Genomic DNA, 18,575 nt, shown 5'->3' on the forward strand with positions numbered 1-18,575 from the left:
CCTTTTCAGGTTTCTTTGTGTTTGTTTCTATTGTTTCTAAATAGCATCATATTAGAGAAAATTTTGTTTCTCTAAATGTTATTTTTAATGTTTAAATGGTGCTTCACCTGAATTTTTGAGGGATGTACTTCAAATAATATGCTGTTGCTGTAAATACTGTATTCTGGGTTGTGGCTTAAAAGAAATAGATAACAAAGTTAATTGTTCGTTCACAGTTATATTTAGTGTATTCTGTAGTTTTAAAGTCCTAATTCCTTTTTAGGCTACCTGGGTTTCTTTCTGTTTCATTTAGTTCTTTCTAAAAAAATCTATTACGGAAAATACCACCTTTTATTCTCCCCCCTCCCCCCCTTTTTTTTTTAAATGAGCATCCGTTAGTTGAGATATGCCCTTCAACGTACTGTATTGGTGTGTAATGTGGTGGATATCTTTGTAAAGGACCTAATTAGTTTAATAAATAGTTAGTCTTGATGCAGGAGCTCTTGCTCAAATTGTCTGGCCTGCATATGCCTATATATTCTGAGTAGCCCTTAAGATCTTAGTTTTGCTAAAGCGCATTTCTTTCATGCTGCTCTTCCCGTTTGGAAATTTTTTTAACAACATGCATCAGATTTGTAATTCCTAGCTTTCTTATTTTAGATCCATATTTGAGATCACACAGGATGATATGCTATTCCTGGCTTCTCCTCTAACATTTGACCCATCTGTGGTTGAATTGTTCATTGCTCTGACAAGCGGAGCCTCTGTTCTTGTAGTACCAAACACTATTAAAATGATGCCTGTGGAGCTGTCTGCTGCTCTATTTCACCGTCACCATGTGACAGTGTTGCAGGTAGGCAACACCTAAGATAAGTGTCTGTAGTGTCTTGCTTCTCACCTTTGCTAATGTGTACTACTTTTGCATCAGTCTAGACACTAATGATAATTGAGCAGGAGTGTTCTTCCTTGAAGGAGGAGCTAATGCTATCCTTTTTGCTGTAGAGTGTTAGCTGTTTAGAAAATTACCATTTTGTGACAGAAAACAATGAACTAAAGATAAACCCAACATTCATCCTAGGAAACCGTTAATTCTTAAGAATTAATTAAATTATTCTGTTAATTAAGCAGTTAGTTCCGAAGAATCTGGTAATGAAGTAACCTGTTACAGACATTTTTATCACTTTTCAATGGGCTGGATCTTAAAGCCTTTCCTCATAAACAACTTTTAAGTTTTAATGGTAGTCTCTATGCTAAAAATACAACTAAACCAGTGCCATTTATAGGGTGATAAAATGTTTGTCGTTTTTACAATAATGAAAGCAAGAGAATAATTGATTCCACAGCAACACTTACTGTTTTCAGGCCACCTATTTATATGAGGCTTCATGTGCCCCTTATGTCTTGGAAAAGATCATCTCCTATATGATCTGAATTTTAATAAATAGTTTTAAAGTTCATTTTTCAAAAATTTACTTGAAATTATGAGCATCCAGCATGGCTGAATAAGCCTAGCCCTTGCCTTGTAGTGTAACGACATATTTCGTAAAACTATTAATTGAGTATAGAAACTTAAATCAGGGTGTACGGGGAAGAGTTGCTAGAAATGCATCTCACTTGTAACCTACTTTGAACAAAATTAGTATGATCTGATTAGTCTATTAATTGTTGTAAATCAGCCGCTAAGCCTTGCTTTGTCATTAATGTTGTGATTCTGAAGTATTTGCACTCATAGAAATGCTGAGATTTCTTTTTCTTTTGGAGGAATGGTGGTAGTTGAGATTGTAGGGTATAAATTTAAGATTAGTGAGTAGTTAGCTGAAGATTCCACAGCAGAAAAAAATCCACTAGTCACAAATATTTTGTAACTTTATTCTCTGCTCTTATTTTTATTTATTATGATTGCTATAAATCTCGATGGTGTAGATTTTCCTATCATTTAGAAGTTTCTTGATCAGTTTAGCTCACTTGCTTTTAGAAGAAAATTTCAGAGATACTAATCTGTATTAGCAAGATTTTTTAAGTATGTTTTTTTAAGATACATATTTTTTTAAGCATGTTAAGCGTTAATAGAGAAAAGCAAAATTTGGTCAATTAAGGTATTTGAGTGTCTTTCTACAAAAAGTTTGATTTTGTGATTTTTTGATCGTCTTTATCAGTGAAGGAAGGGCTTCTCAACTGAATTAATGACAAAAATGTTCTTCTTGTAGCTTAACTGATGATGAATAATTTTATGATGTTGCTTAAATTATAGCAAGAAATTCCCTTCCCCTCTTGACTTGCTTGAGCATAATTGAGAAGTATGAATCACTGAAAGTGATTATGAGGGAGGGGGAGAGTAATTTTTTCCCCTCTTTTTTCTTCACTATAATTCACTAAAGTTAAAATGATCAGTTGAAAAGTGATGGTCTTCATCTATGACTAGAAGAAACCTGGTAAGAAATAATTCCATTAATTTTCCAGTCCTCTTACTAAAAAAAGTAGGCAAGAATGAGAGTGAAGTGTGTCTGTTAAAATGATTTGCTGTTTTTGTTCAGTGAAAGGGCTCTACATCACCAATAGTTTTATAGAAGTAGTTGTATTTAAGGAAGATTTTTTTCTTTTTTTTGTTTCTTTTCTTTTTCCCCTGCTCATTTTAGAGTGTGAGGTGAAAGCTTTCAGAAAAACTAATCTTTGTAAACTGTTATATTTACACAAATCAGGAACAACCCAGAATCTGGCATCCTAGGAATTTTTAGTGTTATGGAAAGGTGTTCAAATGTTCTGTATGCAGGTTAATCAGACGTATAGGTTATGTTTTAGCTGGAACATGCTGGAATGAAGGGAAAAAAGCTCAAACAGTAACATCAAGAGAATACTATGTTTGCTGCTTTCTGTTTCAAAGTAATTAACATAAGAACTAATGTGCACACACTTAAGGTAATGGCTGAGACACAACAGGGAACCCATAATGTATCTAAGTAAAGAACAAATTCTGCAGAAGAATATAGATTGGTGCCAATAGTACTTATTAAAAGCTTCACATAAGAAACAAAATCTTGCAAAACACGAGCGTGATCTATACTGGTGTCTGATAGTTGATGCCATCTACTATACGTAGATGATTGTTAAGTACATCCACAATATAGCTGTGCAGTGGATATGATAAAGCAGGAAGAAGTGTACACATACACTGAAAAAATATAACAGATCTTTTTCTTATCTTTTTTTTTTTTAAATATGTATCAATCAGGCAACACCAACACTTCTGACAAGGTTTGGAGCTCACATTATTAAATCAACAGTGTTGTCAGCAAATACTTCACTTCGTGTCTTAGCGCTTGGTGGTGAAGCATTTCCTGTACTGAATCTCTTGAAAAGTTGGAAGCACAAGGAGAACAAAACAAGTATTTTTAATCTGTATGGTATTACTGAAGTGTCAAGCTGGGCCACTTGCTACAAGATTCCTGAAGAGGTTTTTAGTGCTGATTTTAGGTAGGAAAATTCACTGTTTTCGTGGGTTGGCATGTAAATAATGAAAATCACTAGAAACAGAACCTCGGTCTCCTGTTTCCAGAGCTACTGAGTCCTCATGAGTGTTTATGCTGGTAGAAGTTACATTTGTTTTTTATGTAGAAATAGACTAATCCATTCTCTCTTGCTCTAATACAGCCCCCTCAAGTAAAAGTTGTTGATGAGTGATTCTTGAACGACAGAACTGCAGTCTGAAATTCTGTGTACTTGTAGACCTGTTAAGTTTCACGTAATATGTTGTGATGGTTTCTGTTTTAGTCATCTCTGTATCTAGACCTCTTCCTCATTCCAGCCTGTGATTCCGCATGCTGAACCTGGACTAGCCTAGTCCAGGATGTACTGTCTCTGAATACGTGGCAGTGTTGAATCAGCGTTGCACTTCTGCAGGCAAATGACTCCTACCCAATTTGCTAGTAACATCAGTTAACCATACTCTTGCTCATCATGAGGCTTTTCCAGTGAGATCTTGCATGTTCAAAGAGAAGAAACCTAACACAGCTCTCTGAGAGTAAAGAAATGGGGTTCTGTAACTCTTAATCGTAGCCTTGGAACAAAGATACACTCATAGCTTAGCTCTATCAAGTTCAGAATGTTACTTCTGAGATTTACTTATTTTAAGCAAAAATGCTCAAAGATTACTTTCAAATTTAGTCAGTAGATATACATGCGTTTCTTGCTGCTACTGTGCTTTTGCCTACAGTTTTTAAAACTCCACAAATAATCGACTAAGTGGAAACTAGGTACTGCTTTTTTTCTAATATTGGATAATATACTATTCAGCAAATGATCCCACTGATTCTGCTTGACTAGTATGGATGACAGAAATTTGTCCAAAGTGACCCAGGGTCTCACAGTAATGTTACCTAGGCTTCCAGAAGTACTTTCTTTTCATCATTTAGCACTCTGCCATTTTCACTCAATTACTGACTTTTTTTTGTTCATTGTATTTTATAAAGAGAGTTGCAGGAGTGTCAAGGTCATGAAAGGTACTTCCAGTGAGCTGAATGTTTAATTTCCTCTCTGAAATGTGCAATTTTTCCCTGGCATGATAATTATACATGTGACTTGAGTTAGACATGTCCTATGAAATGGGATGTTTTGGACAAATGATGCGATATATTAACCTGGTACTTTAACCGTTGAAGACTGAAAACCGTGGATGGTCATAAAGTGTTATTAAATTATCAAGCAAAACTCATTTTCATTCTGGTTTCTCTGAGTTCAAACATTACCTTCTCCGCAGTGAAACTGTTTTTCCTACTCAAGTTTCTGTGCTCCAGAGATAACGTGTTGTTCTTCAGTCCTAACTGAGGTGCAGTTAGAATGATGGAAGTTTTTATAGTCTCTGACAGTTGTCTCCCACCCTTCACCTCACAGCCTGTTCCCTCCAAGCCTCATTGTGAAGGGAATTAGGGTTCCTTTGCAGTAAGTAGCCCCAGATACAATAAAACCAGGACAGACGGTTTTATGTCTTTTTCGTTTCTTATTATTGGTAGGACAGTTGGAGTACAGTGGGCTTTTATTTTTGCTAGCTGAATGATGAAAACTGGCAGAGTTTCTAGAGAACACTAGAAAATGAAAAAAATCAGCACAAAGTTAGTGCCTTAGTGGTCTGCACTCCTCAGTTTTTTAGATAAGTTTGGCAAAATGTCTAATCCCAAGTCACTTAATAATAATGTCCAAATGAGGTGGTGTTTGTCTTTTATTTTTGCTGGTTTATGGTATATGTAGGAATCTTGGGGTTTTGTTTGGCAATGTTAAATTCTACTCTTTTTTGGTTTTGTCTTTTGTGTTGGGACTTGCCCATGGTATGGGGCAGACACATTGAATATCTGGGATACTTTCTCATACCTGTCTGTCAAGTAATTGTATTTTGAAGCTGACCAGAGGAAGGAAAAGGAGGAGAAGATTCTCACTTGGCAGAAATACACATTTTACAAACCTTGACTGCTTTTTGGTCAACTTGAGATAAAGAATTCATTGACTGATCAGAGAAAAGGAGAAGTTTCAACAGCCTAAATAACAGGAGTTGAACAAGAACTGTTAGGTTAAAATATGATACTTTATGATAGAAATTGCACTGGAACCCAGCCATGCCTAACTTCATATATTACCAGTTATTTAAAGTTACTTTGCTTTCTAAATTTTGCTTTACTGAAGAAAATATATTATTCTGTACTCTCACTCAGAAATATATTCAATAAATGAGGTTCTGCAAATGCTTGAAGAGGCTATAGAATGAAGGGAAAGGAAGGAGTTGGTCTGCAGCTCAATAGAAGTAGTCTATAATAGATACATGACATTGAAATTACAGATTCTTTTATTTCAGTCTTTTCTGAAAGACTCAACTGTAATTGTTGCCACAACATCAGTAATAAAATAGAATAAAAGCTCAAACTAGGTAGGACAGGGAAAGAATGAATTAGAAAGCAGTTACATGTGTTTAAATTGGTTGAGCTTGATGGGAGTTTCAACCTGGGGGACTTAAAAACTGGCTGAAACTCTCAGGGTATTTCAGCGTCCATTCAGGCCTTATTTTCTATCGTGCTGTGTTTTTTGGTATGTGATAATGAAACCCATGCACATTGATGAGGTTTTTAATTTTGAACAAATTGAGATATTTTTAAAGAAGAAACATTTGTAGAGAGAAGCCCCAAGCATCTACTTTTGCTCTAATACCAATCCTTTAAAAGGCTGTATGCTAACTCATTTCTGGAGCAGTTGTTTTGTGTTCAGAAGGGAAAGGTTTTTACTATTTCTCTCTTTATTTAGCACTGATTTCCCTATACCTCTGGGATCACCTCTCCTTGGAACAAAAATTGAGGTCAGAGATACCAACGGTTCTGCGGTTCTAGAAGGCGAGGGACAAATATTTATAGGTTATTTGATATTTCTTATTCTTCTAAGATACTTTTCTTAATTGATTGAGTTTAAATAATATGTTGATTATTTTACTTGGTGTTTGCCTCTGATATACAGATTAATGCAGCATTTTAAGTTCCCATTGGGCTGAGAACTTTCTGATTGTATTTTAGGTTGTTGGAATGATGAACAGGAAATTACTATTATTTTATCTGCAGACTGTGCTTTCATTATATTGACTTTTTTTCCTGCTTGCATTTTGACATTCTCAGTTGAAGTAATTTCTGTGCATTAACTGAATTAACTGCATAGCCCAATTTGTACATTGCAGAAGTTTAGACATTGATAATAATCTTTTATTATGTACTTCTTATAATGCTTGTAAGAGTTTAGGACAATTTGATAAAATACTCCTTATAATTTTCATTTACAGTTAGCCATTTAATATATATAACCACGGTCTTTTCTTGTGTAGGTGGTGAAGAACGAATATGCTTTCTTGATGATGAAATAACTGTACCCCTGGATACAATGAGAGAAACAGGGGATTTTGTAAGAGTGCAGAATGCGAAGTTGTTCTTCTTGGGTCGGAAGGACAATCAGATTAAACGTCACGGCAAACGTTTTAATATTGAATGTTTGCAGCAGGTAATAAAACATCTATTGGGTAGAGTATGCCAGTATAAAAGAGCAGGGATAAGGAACACATCATTATCATCAGAAATGGGTATTTACTCATTTTCAGATGACTTTTAGGAGTCTAAAAGAAATCAGGAGGGTGTATTATCAAAAATCTAGTCACATAATTTAGGGAGGAGTTTGGTTCTGAGTTCTTGGAAATCTGTTTTATTGTATGGTTTCTTCCAGCAGAACTGAGAACTGTAAAAACACCTGAAAAATACTGAGCGTTGCACTGCAATGCTTGTGTAGTGATTGTTCTACAAGATTGAATGTCAGAGTCATGGACATTCATGTCATTTAGGCAAATAATACATATATCTCTGAGGTTTTTTCTGTGAAGAAGTACAAACTTCAGCTACCAGAGAAAGTATTTCATAGGATGTTATGTAGGAATGCGAGACAAATATGAATTTTAAATGTGTAGTTTTTAAAGTTGTGGTTTTTACTCCTTTTACTCTGTTGATGAACTGTACTTCAGAGCAAGACTAATATTTTTTAATTACAGGCTGCTGAAGATCTGTGTCAGGTAGAAGCTTGTGCAGTGACCTGGTATAAGCAGGAAAAACTTGTCCTGTTTGTTGTACCCAAAGATGATTTAGAAGAGAGAGAAACACTTAAAGAACTCCAGAAACGTCTACCAGCTCATGCAGTCCCTGATGAGCTGGTACTGATTAAAGCTTTGCCTTTAACATCACATGGTAAATGAAACTATTAAGTACTCTTGCCGCTTACTTTAACGGTCTCTATTCCTTTTTTTAATTTTATTTTTTTGTTGACCAAAATCTGGTACCTGATTCATGCTTTTTAAATATGTAGATCAGATAACTAACTCCTGGTCAGAAATCATGACCATGTATTATGTTTTCTCGATAATGTTTCATTCGAGAGTCAAAGAGTAGTGGTAAAACCAATTTAGTATTAACACTGCACATTTCTTTTCTCAGTTGTTCCTATTGCAGTCTGCAACAGAACCCTGACTTCAGCTGGGGAAAGATCAGGCCTTGAAGGTGGGATTATGTGGGAGGCTAGGGTAAATTTTCAAAAACCTTATTGGGTTCTGTGTAGTTGATTGGCTGGGTAAAAAAAAAACAGGTGCAGTTGAGTATGAATAAGGAAGTGTGTAGAAGAATAGTGTGACTATTTGGGCAGAGCAAGTTTTGGAAGTGCAAATGCTAAAAGAGCAATGAAAAAAACCGTACTTTATTTTCTACAAAGGCAAAGTTGATATATCTGAACTGAACAAGATTTACCAGAACCATCTAAACTCCAGAAGGCGTGACAGTAAGCTGAGTGGCGCAGAGGAATTGTGGGAAAGATTGCAGTATTTATGGAAGGTAGTATTTTGAGCTGCCTTTTTATTTTTGCAAGTGGATCATTATACATGTGTCAGGAATTAAACAGTTTTAAGAAGTATGACTAACGCAACCAGAACATTCTAGCTGCTTATAGATTTAAGCAGTACAGCTCTTTCTGTTCAGTTAGTACTTAATAGTCGCTCTGCAGTGGCCAAGAGGGAGTCATTTATATTCCTCCGTCAGATAAAACTGCAGGCTATGAGGTATAAGCAATTAGCATAGGAAGGACGTAACCTGTCAGTAGCTTTTTGAATACTGCTTCACATGCCAAAGATGGTATCCCTAAGGGAAACAAGGAACTGGGACATGGAAACGTTGTAGAAAATAGCTACTGTGTTAGTAGAGTTTCTTATTTCTAAATATAATTATGAATTGAAGAGTTTTTTTAAATAGATGGCACAGCTGCGTAATCGTCTCTTGGACTGTCTGTTTGTATTGTTTCTAAATTTCTGTGCTAAGACTTGTTTTTCAAGGTACTGAAATGTGATGCCAAACAGTATTACTTTGTTTTTTTCAAAGATAGACTTCCATGTTTCACCTGAAGGTGGGATTTGCTGTGGCTAGGACTTGAACAAGTAAATGTAGTGAAATTAGTAACACAATTTGCCTGTGCTGATACTTACCGTATTGGTGGCCATAGAAATGATAACCCAAAGGGATGGGATTTGCCCTAGACCCATTATGGACAGCAGAAAGTGGCTTCCAAAACCAGAGGATTTGGACTTCACACCTGGACTTAACAAGCAGGGAGGGCAGTGAGAGGAGGCATAGTGTTGCTGTTTGTTGTAGTAACAATGCCAAATCCAAAATCCTTCATGAATTGAAGGTAGGCAGATAAGTAGGTTAGTTAAATAATTGAGAAGTAAAAGATACTGGTTTATATAAGTTTATTAATAAAATAAAGCACCTAATCCAGTTTTATCAAAAGGCATCAATGTTTTATCTGCGAAGTTGTCATTAATAAATGGTATTGAGATTGAAAATGGCCAACAAAAATACAGCACAATTTGCTTTAGTTTCTTAGACTGCAGAACTGGAATTGAGCAAAACATTTTATAGTACAGAACTAGTATCTCCCTGCTTCCCCGTTCCTCCCCGACTCTTGTTCCAGTTGATTTTTAGTGGGACTTCTGGGTATTCAAGTGGATTTTACCTAACTTGAGTTTTTATGCGTGACATGGTGTAACACCCATGGACTGTTAACCTCTTTCCTTCTTCTTTTCTCTAGTCTCTTTTGGGTCTCCTAGGTGATTCCACTGGAATTTCTAAAGATGCAGTATTTCTGTACAGTGGTGGAGACTCCTTAAAGGCTCTACGATTTTATGATGAAATTGAGAAGCTAGTAGGCAAAGCTGTGCCTGGACTCCTTGAAGTTATTCTCAGCCGCTCGATTGAAGAGGTTTATAGACATATACTTAAAATTCTGTTTCCAGATGAAGACCAATTAATGAATTATGACAATGTTGTGAAAAGAAAATTAAGTGAGAACAGTGGAGAGGACTTCCATGGAAAATATATTAAACTGAAATCTGAAAGAGGTCTTGAGGTTGCTTCAGGGTTAATTTCATTTATTGCGTTAAGCAGAGGAAATCATTTTTTTCCTATGAATTTCACCAAGTCTTTTATGCAACCCAATAATACAGTACAGGTAGGAGTGGAACTGCTACAGCAACCATCCTTTCTGCACTTAGTGACTCCAAGTATAATGAAAAGCCATGCGCAAGGGTATGAAATGGAGAACAGAATTTTAACAGTTACGAACAAGGCAAATAAAACCGTCTGTTGCTCTGTACAGCAGATCCATGCAGAATGTAGTCATGTAACAACAGCAGAGTTGGCATTATATGTAAGATGGAAGTCAAATACAAGAAAATGTGTTGATGCATCACCACTGGTTATAATACCATCTGAAGAAGAAGTATCTGCGTCTGTGTATGTTGGCTCTCACTCTAATGCAATGCAGGCGATTGACCTAGATTTGGGAGAAATAAAATGGGAGAAGAACCTTGGAGATCGTATTGAATCTTCTGCCTGCGTATCTAAGTGTGGAAATTTCATTGTTGTTGGTACGTCTTTTGTTTTAGCCTTTATTTTGAATTTTTTCTGCTAAGTACAGAATGAATGACAAAGAATTGTATTTCTTATCTCTGAATGCCCTCCATCTACACTTCTCCATAAACTTCTGTATCTGCTTCTGAACTAATTTATTGTAAAATAGAAACAGAAGGAAGAAGTAATTTAAGTTTCATGATAACCAGTGATGGAGCTTATCTAACATATACACTTGTGGTTTATTATATGCCAATTTATTAATAAGGCCTTATTAAGGAATAGTCAATGGGTATGGTTTCTTTTTAGTGGTTGATTAAGGTGTGACCTTTAAACTGTTTTTTTAAAAAGTATGGAAAGATGATACAGTCTTAAAATGTCTTTAAAAAATGATAGAGGTAGAAATTAGTACATGGTGCTTCAGATTATTTTTCACAGTTTAATTATCATTTGACTCTTCTTTTTGGAAATGTAAAGATGATGTTTGGACAGTTTTTTGGTTTTGTCATTTCCATTGTCAATGGAGTTGCCATTATTCATCTTAGTGTTATCTTTATAGCTAATATGTATATGTCACTGGTTAGCACAGATGTCCAGGTGGTGAGGTTTTTTATGCAAAGCTAATGTTACCATCTTTTTGCTAGTATTTTGATTGCTATTTACTCCGATGACAAAATTGAATGTTCCATTAAAACAGGAGTTTCTAGAACTACAGTTCCATTTTCATTAGAAAACATACAGACTTTATTCTTCCAGCATCTTTGTTTTCAGAGAGGAAAATTAGGGACATAGGTAATTAAAAAAACATTCTTATTCTCCCTTTTCAGCAACTCTCCATGTTTTCTAATATTATTACTGTAAAATTTGATAGAAAGGCAGTGAAATAAGTATATTCTCAATGTAACCTGGAAAGAACACACAGAACAATCAACTTTGAATGTATGAACTATCAGCAAAGACTTTGAGCTAAAAGAAGAAGAGGAGCTTTGGAAAATGTTTTGAAACTGTACCTCATGAGTCATCTTACTTCTTTCCATCAGTGATGCAGCTAGCAGCATAAATCACACCATAAATACAAATATTCATTATCCTTTTTTCCCCTGTTGTATTTTATTTCACACAGGTTGTTATGATGGCTTAGTGTATGTGCTTCAAAGCAGTGATGGAGAAATACACTGGACTTTTGTCACAGAAGATACTGTGAAAAGCTCTGCAGTTGTAGACCCTTCCAGTGGACTAGTCTACATAGGATCACATGATCAACATGTGTATGCTTTGGATATTTATGTAAGAACACTGACTAACTTTTATGTATAGAATAATAAATATCCAACTTAGACTGTATTTGTAGTACACCAGATGAAGCTCCACTGGTGCTAGTATTCTCAGGAGTCCACAATTACACTTTTGAAATAGTTGGGCCTGCTTGAAGTAGGGTTAGGATTATGTGGTAGTTTTAGTGGTGTTCTCAGCTGTGGTTCTTGTGCTACTAGTCCTGGTTGAAACCAAATCTTAGGTTTCTTAGTTATTAAATTCTCTGTGTTTCAGAATAGGGTTCCCAGCTAGAAATAAAACTATGGCTCAATGATGGAGAGAGAATCTTACATTCTAAAAGAGTAGATGAAGGGAGATGGAAAATAAGAGGGGCAGATACTGCCTTTTCATTAGCTGAATTTCTTTTATTTACTGGAAGAGAAGGTAGCCAATGGCATATGTGTTGCTATAATAGCATGTAGATTGTATCTTCCCTTCTTACTAGTATTTGCTGAGTAAATGCACTGTTTGAAAAGCTTTGACATTTGAAGGTCTTCATAAACATGATGAGCTTTAACTCTAATTGAAAATTTTTTTATTGATCTTTTTTCTTGTGCTTACAGAAAAAGGCATGTATATGGAAGTTACATTGCAAAGGTGGAGCTGTGTTTTCATCTCCATGTCTAAGTTCTTTTCCACATCATCTTTATGTTGCTACACTAGGAGGACTATTATTGGCTGTAAACCCAGTATGTACCTTTGCTTACTTGTCTTTGATCCCAATCTCAAATTTAAATGAAACCAAAATGCATTTCTGAAGTTAAGATCACTTTTCTGATGAAAGGAACTAGATGATCATATGTTACCATAAGATGTTTTTCACTTGAGGGCCTTATTATTATACACAAGGTTACCATTTCAGAAAGCTATCTGGTGATAAAGAGAACTGAAGTGACTTGAATTTACATGCTGACTGTAGGCCAAAGTTGGAATCGGTTTCTTCTTATTCACATAATACTACCTTATCAGTTGCACTAACGAGTGAGAGCATGTCTGTAGGTTTTTTTTTCCCTCCCTCCCTTTGACAGTAGGATTAGAAAAAAAAATACACAGAACTTCTTGAAATCAGAACAGAATAGAGAAAGAAGCCCCTTCATTCCTCTTACTGTTTCCTCCCCGTAGTCATTTAAAGAGCTGTCCCCCTTAATCTAGGACTGCTGTTCTGTTCTCTGCAGTGGGGAAATGGCATTCTTGATACATGTGGAGCAATTTCATGGTTTTCTGAGGCATTGTTGGCTTACAGCTGGTCCTGCCTGATAAAAGGAACAGTCACTTGGAGCAGCGGTTCATGTTTTTGTACTCGCACAACCCAGAGCATCAGTCCTAACCATCTTTACCTCCCACCCACTACAAGTTTCTTCAGTAATACCCAGCCTAGTGTTAGAAGACCAGTGTATGGTTTTGCAGCTCTAGGGTGTTGTGCTTAAGAAAAAACAGATTTTTTTTCCCCATAGTCCTGAGTAACAGGTAGTTGAGAAACCCAGCTGTAACTCCAAGCGATTATTTATAAAAATAGGAATGTGCAGGCTACGTTAGGAACTTATTGTGACAATCATAGATTGTGGGTTGCAGCATTTCCTACAGTATTTATAGTTTATGACAGAATCAATATGACTTACTTTCAAGATACCCTCTCCTTCATTGGTCCTCATCACACACTGAGGAGCTGGGAATGGAATAAAAAATCAATCTGTCATTTATTAATACTACTACTACTACTACACTATTATCATTATTATTTTGCCTAAGGGGAGGAAGACAAGGGTGGAACAGGGGTATTGAGTATCCCAGGGAAAACACTGAACATTTTGTTGGAATAAGATTTGAAGAGTAGTTTTGCTTCTGGTATGCATTCTGGATGGGAGAAGCCTGCTTTTCTTTGTTGCTTCCCCCTCCTCCCCCCACCCAATTCTTAAGGGCTGGGTCAAGCTGTGAAGGAAGGGTTGTTTTGTGCAGCTTCTTACAGTTGTGTTAGGCATCAGATATTCCATGCTGTTATTTACAGGTGACGGGGAGTAAGATTTGGAAAAGCTTCCTCGGAAAACCACTCTTCTCCTCTCCTCACTGCAATGAGAAGTACGTTTGTGTTGGATGTGTGGATGGAAACTTATATTGTTACACTCATTCTGGAGAAAAGGTAAAAGTGGTGTGGTTGTGTTTTTTATGTTCATCACAAAACCCTGAATAAGATGCTTTATTAATACTGTTTTCTGAGGTTTAATGATTAACATACACCTTTTTGTGAACCAAATAGAAGTGTCTGTGTATTGTTACAGAGAGGAAAAGGTAGAAAAACTGTTTGCCTAGGGTAGTCCATGCAGTTCATGGCAAAACCGCAAACTCTCAAGTTGCTTGATGCAGTAACAGAATTTCTAGTTCAGAGCTTACACCCAAAGTAAATGGTCAAGAGTAGTGCCAGCAAATGAAATGGTATGGTTTCGGTTTTGGAGTTTTTCAGGCATGTTTAAAGCCATCTCTTCTGTAAGATGGTGGCTATTTAGAAGTAAAGGTTCCTTAGAATGTTTATGCATTTATCAAAAAATATTGACATCACAGCAGAGATATGCCAAATCATAATTCTGGCAAAATACCTGTCAGCCTTCATGTTGAATTAAATGAGAATATTTTTTTAGTTCCTCAGAGATGAAGTCGTTTGTGTCTTGTGTTAAAATAACTGATGCTGTTTCTGTTTGTTTGCCTGAGATGCAGTATACATGGCAATTCCTAAGCCTTTTCTGATTATAAAATACGTGTTAGCCCATGCCCTGCTCTCTGTCTGCTTGCCGCAGTGTTGTAGAACTGATACTCTCTTGAGGAGGGATCTGCATGTCATTAGCATGAGCAGAGGAAATCTATATTACAAAAGGAGTATTTGCCTTTTTGGCAAAGAATGGCATGTTAACAGAATTCTCAAAGTTCATTACCAATTGTTGTACAACAGCCCAAGAATATTCTTTTCCCAGGTTGGCCATATTTACATGGGCCTCAGAGAAGGTAGTAATTCTTGCACATCTGTTTTATGAGTCTTTTATCATTTACTCTCTGTGTAAAACTTAACTTGTAATTTGACAAGTATTTACCAGCCCTCACTGAAATCTAGTATGCTCTTGAAATAAAATGCTCTCCTGTCAACAACTACTGTATTAAAAAATCACAGTTGCTGTCAAACTGATAATGTGAACAATCTTTGATAATGGGTCGGTATGTTCTTTTTGTAGGTTTGGCAGTTTTCCACTAATGGACCGGTGTTTTCATCTCCATGCATCTCGAGTTTAACTAAGCAAGAAATATTTTTTGGTTCCCATGATTGCTTTATCTACTGTTGTAACATGGAGGGTAATTTACTGTGGAAATTTGAAGCCACTTCGAGTGTATATGGAACACCATTCGTTTTCCAAAGTGATGACTTAAAGAACAAAATTCTTTTGGCAGCAGTATCTACAGATGGCAAAGTGTGGATCCTGAATGCCAAGAGTGGAACAGCAGAAGGAGTAGATAAGCTTCCAGGAGAGGTTTTCTCTTCCCCTGTAGTATGGGGAACAAAGCTTGTTGTTGGCTGTAGAAATGATTATGTTTATTGCCTAGATTTGTATATAACAGGGAAAAAAGAATAGCTAAGATGTTAGGCTGCTTCCTTTTTATTGTTTATATGTGTAAATTAAGAACTCACAGGTGCTCTCTACCTCTCTGCCTATTTTACTGTAGGCAAGAGGTGCTCTTTGCAGACTTCTTGGGTAGCATTTTGCACCAGGCAGTGTCCAGAGTAAGTAAAGTGATGTTTGTTGACTTGCTGTACTGATTGAAGGAGGATGGCTGCTCAGCACCCAGTCAGAAGTTTCACTGTCCCTGCCTCATTTCCTATCGCTGACTCATGAAAGACCATGTTTCAGATGGTTTGGATTTGAATGTTGTGCTTTGACCTGTGTAGTAAGAAAATGACAGTCAGTAGTTTGGCTTCAAACACTTGCAGGACTGGCAGAAACTGTGGTAAGGTGCCATCCTCTGCAGCTTGGAATAACACGCTTGTCTGCCTGAGGGAGGAACGTATTCCTCTCTCTGAGTCCAGCCTAGCCTGTGCCTGGCTCTTCATGCAACACCAGTGTTTGTGTTTTTCTGGTCTGATGAGGTTTCTATGCCGTGGCAAGGTAACCCAAGTCCTTTTTTGAGTCTAACTTTTAACTTGATCTCTGAAGACAGAGCCTGCATTGCATATACCTGGTAGTAGTGACTTGTTTACTATAGTTTATGTAAACTGAATAGTTCATCTTTTGTGAGCCGAGGCCCTCCATGGCTTCAATTCAGCCAAGCATATACTTATACTCCGTTGAAGTCAGTTAGGAGTTACTTCTTGTATTCTAAAGTGGAGAATATACTTGTATGTGTATATTTATTAAATTTCAAAGACGGGTACAGTATGAGTTCCAAGATGAAGTGTGCACTGTTCAAATCAACCATTGTCAAATCATTTTTTAAAAGATTTGAATGTATGCTCTCTGTCTTTACAGACAACTATTAATAAAAGGTTGTGTAAATTGGTTTTCATTGTCTTTAATGACTTAAAAGGAATTGCCAGTGGTCTTAGTAATGCGAATCAAGTATTTGCAGTGACAAAAGTACACTTACCTGAGAGCATCTTCCTGATTATGAGTCTTCTAAAAGAACTACAGTAGAAACTATTATCTCAGTCTCTCTGATGAGCCATCTACTTTGCATTCTAACATCTTGAATTAAAAGGTAAAGTAGAAGTTGCACTGGCTATGTTGCTTCATCACATCTGGTTCCTCCATTTTATCGTTAGCAGAAATACATAGGCAAGACGCTTGTAGCACTGTAAAAAGTTCTATTTATAAAGCAAACCTGAACTACATGGTTAGCAAAAGGAGACACAGAATACATACATCATTGATTAGATAATTTTGACTGGGTTATAGTTTAATAAGAATTAAAATGACATTAGTATAATAAACAATTGCACTTTAAAACATTTGAAAAATTAAAAAAGTACACAACAAATACCCCACAATTATACATCTTAGTTTTTATACATTACTATATGAACATAGAGGTTAATTGTATATAACCTTGTCAGAAGAAATGGTATTTTGCGTGTATAAGTTACAAAAAATTGAGACAATATACTACATAGTGGTTTGTTCGGTTCTTAAAACATTTTTGCTGTTTTAAACTCGGAAGTAATGTTTTGGTTTTATTTTTTACAGATTTCCAACACTTTATCAGAAATGGTTGCAACACAGCTAAAGCAAAGTAACACTTCACTTCATTGGTATTTAGTGCAAAATTTTGTTAATTTAACATGAAATGTCACTGTTGAACATGTACACTTTAGAAATGTTTTCACCAAGTACTGTACATAATACAGTTTCCATTATTACACTAGATACCTTTATGGTTGGAAAAAACCTCTGCTTTGAAGCTTTAGATTAAGACCATCCTTAATGAAAGCTCTATTCTATGTGCTATAAATGTATTGTATTGGAAAATTGCATCCTTATGTCATGCACAATAGCACCTAATTTTGCTATGCTTTTCAGAATACCAGTATCTTTAATTCTTTAACCCTGATTTACTTCACCTTCTCTATATTTCTGCCTGGATCCTTCTCCCAAGAAGTAATCATAATGATGGATTTCAGGCATTTTAGTTCTTGTAATTAAAAATACATATTGCAGGCTTATAAACTCAGAAAAAGTGTAAATTTAACTTAAGAAGCACTAATTCATGGTGCTAGCACATTAAAAATAATTATGGGCCCAATTCTTTCTTCAGATAAGCTTGCAGAGATTTGACTTTGAAGGTGTTAGGTGTCTTTTTTTTTTAAAGCATTTGAGAGCAGCATTGCCCCATCTCTGTATAAAACATTTAAAATACTTATATTAAGGGTAAAAAGTTACTTTAGAGATTCTGGATTTACATATGAAACGGAGCAAAACTGATGACTTAAGAGATCCAAAAAAACCCATCTTGCTACTACGCATCTAGTCAATCTAACATGTCCCTTGTGTTTGTGCTGTTGTAACCATGATACTGAACCGTTGTTTTCTGTTTGGTGGGAAATAGCGTACTCAATGACTTTTGCTGACAAGCCCTTTTTGGTTCTTGGAACAGGAGGATACAGTGGGTTTCATTGTTTTCTGCATAATTTAAAGTGCTACTCCTCATGCTGCATACAGCAGTTTGGCTAAAATACTTCCACTAAACATTATGTGGTATCATTCTATAATGATGCAATTTCTTCTCATGAAAACATCTCCCTTTATGATGTTGTAGGCTTAAAGGTTGTTTAAGCCTTATGGTTATAAGAAGGAGATGTTCAAATTTGTTAAAGACTTCCTTGTAAAACAAACTCGGGTGTGTTACAGATTTGTTTACTAGGGTGACTTTTTAAAATGTAAACCTAGCTATTTGTGTGGGATGTTGAGGATAGTAAAATTTTTATTACATGATGGACTTTATCCTTTTTTGTAAGAGGGAGGGGGTGAACATTTCTGTTTTAGTTACAAGTAGTAATAAAGTGTTCAATTGCCAAAGCAGATACCTGAGATGTGGAAAGTAAACTTCTTTCTGAAGTGTTCTGGCTGTACGGGTCAAAGTACAGGAAGTTATCTGAACTACCTGAAGTTACACGTGGAGTAAAATCGGGAAGAATGCAGAGTTAAAACTCTTGAGGCTCTCACTGACTTAGCTTTCAGTTCTCAGTTAACTTCAGTTCTGCCAGTCTTACTCCTGTGTGAACTTAGACTAATTCTACAGCTACATGAGCACAGGAATAGTTTTGTTTACTTTAGTTCCAGTTGACTGATTTAA

The 18,575-nt window shown here is 36.0% G+C and overlaps 1 protein-coding gene across 1 annotated transcript in view; it reads left to right on the forward strand.

Annotated features, from left to right (window-relative positions):
• The window catches only part of AASDH (aminoadipate-semialdehyde dehydrogenase), a 19,970-nt gene extending 4,913 nt beyond the window's left edge, over window positions 1-15,057 (forward strand). The window contains 9 exon segments of the mRNA XM_009575586.1: window positions 640-832; window positions 3,209-3,450; window positions 6,262-6,368; window positions 6,827-6,999; window positions 7,538-7,730; window positions 8,248-8,366; window positions 9,616-10,087; window positions 10,142-10,453; window positions 14,969-15,057. Coding sequence (XP_009573881.1) covers window positions 640-832; window positions 3,209-3,450; window positions 6,262-6,368; window positions 6,827-6,999; window positions 7,538-7,730; window positions 8,248-8,366; window positions 9,616-10,087; window positions 10,142-10,453; window positions 14,969-15,057 — 1,900 coding nt within the window.
• The last annotated feature ends 3,518 nt before the right edge of the window (window positions 15,058-18,575 follow it).

This window comes from Fulmarus glacialis, unplaced genomic scaffold (genome assembly GCF_000690835.1).
Source record: "Fulmarus glacialis isolate BGI_N327 unplaced genomic scaffold, ASM69083v1 scaffold7354, whole genome shotgun sequence".
In the NCBI taxonomy this organism is placed as follows: Eukaryota; Metazoa; Chordata; class Aves; order Procellariiformes; family Procellariidae; genus Fulmarus; species Fulmarus glacialis.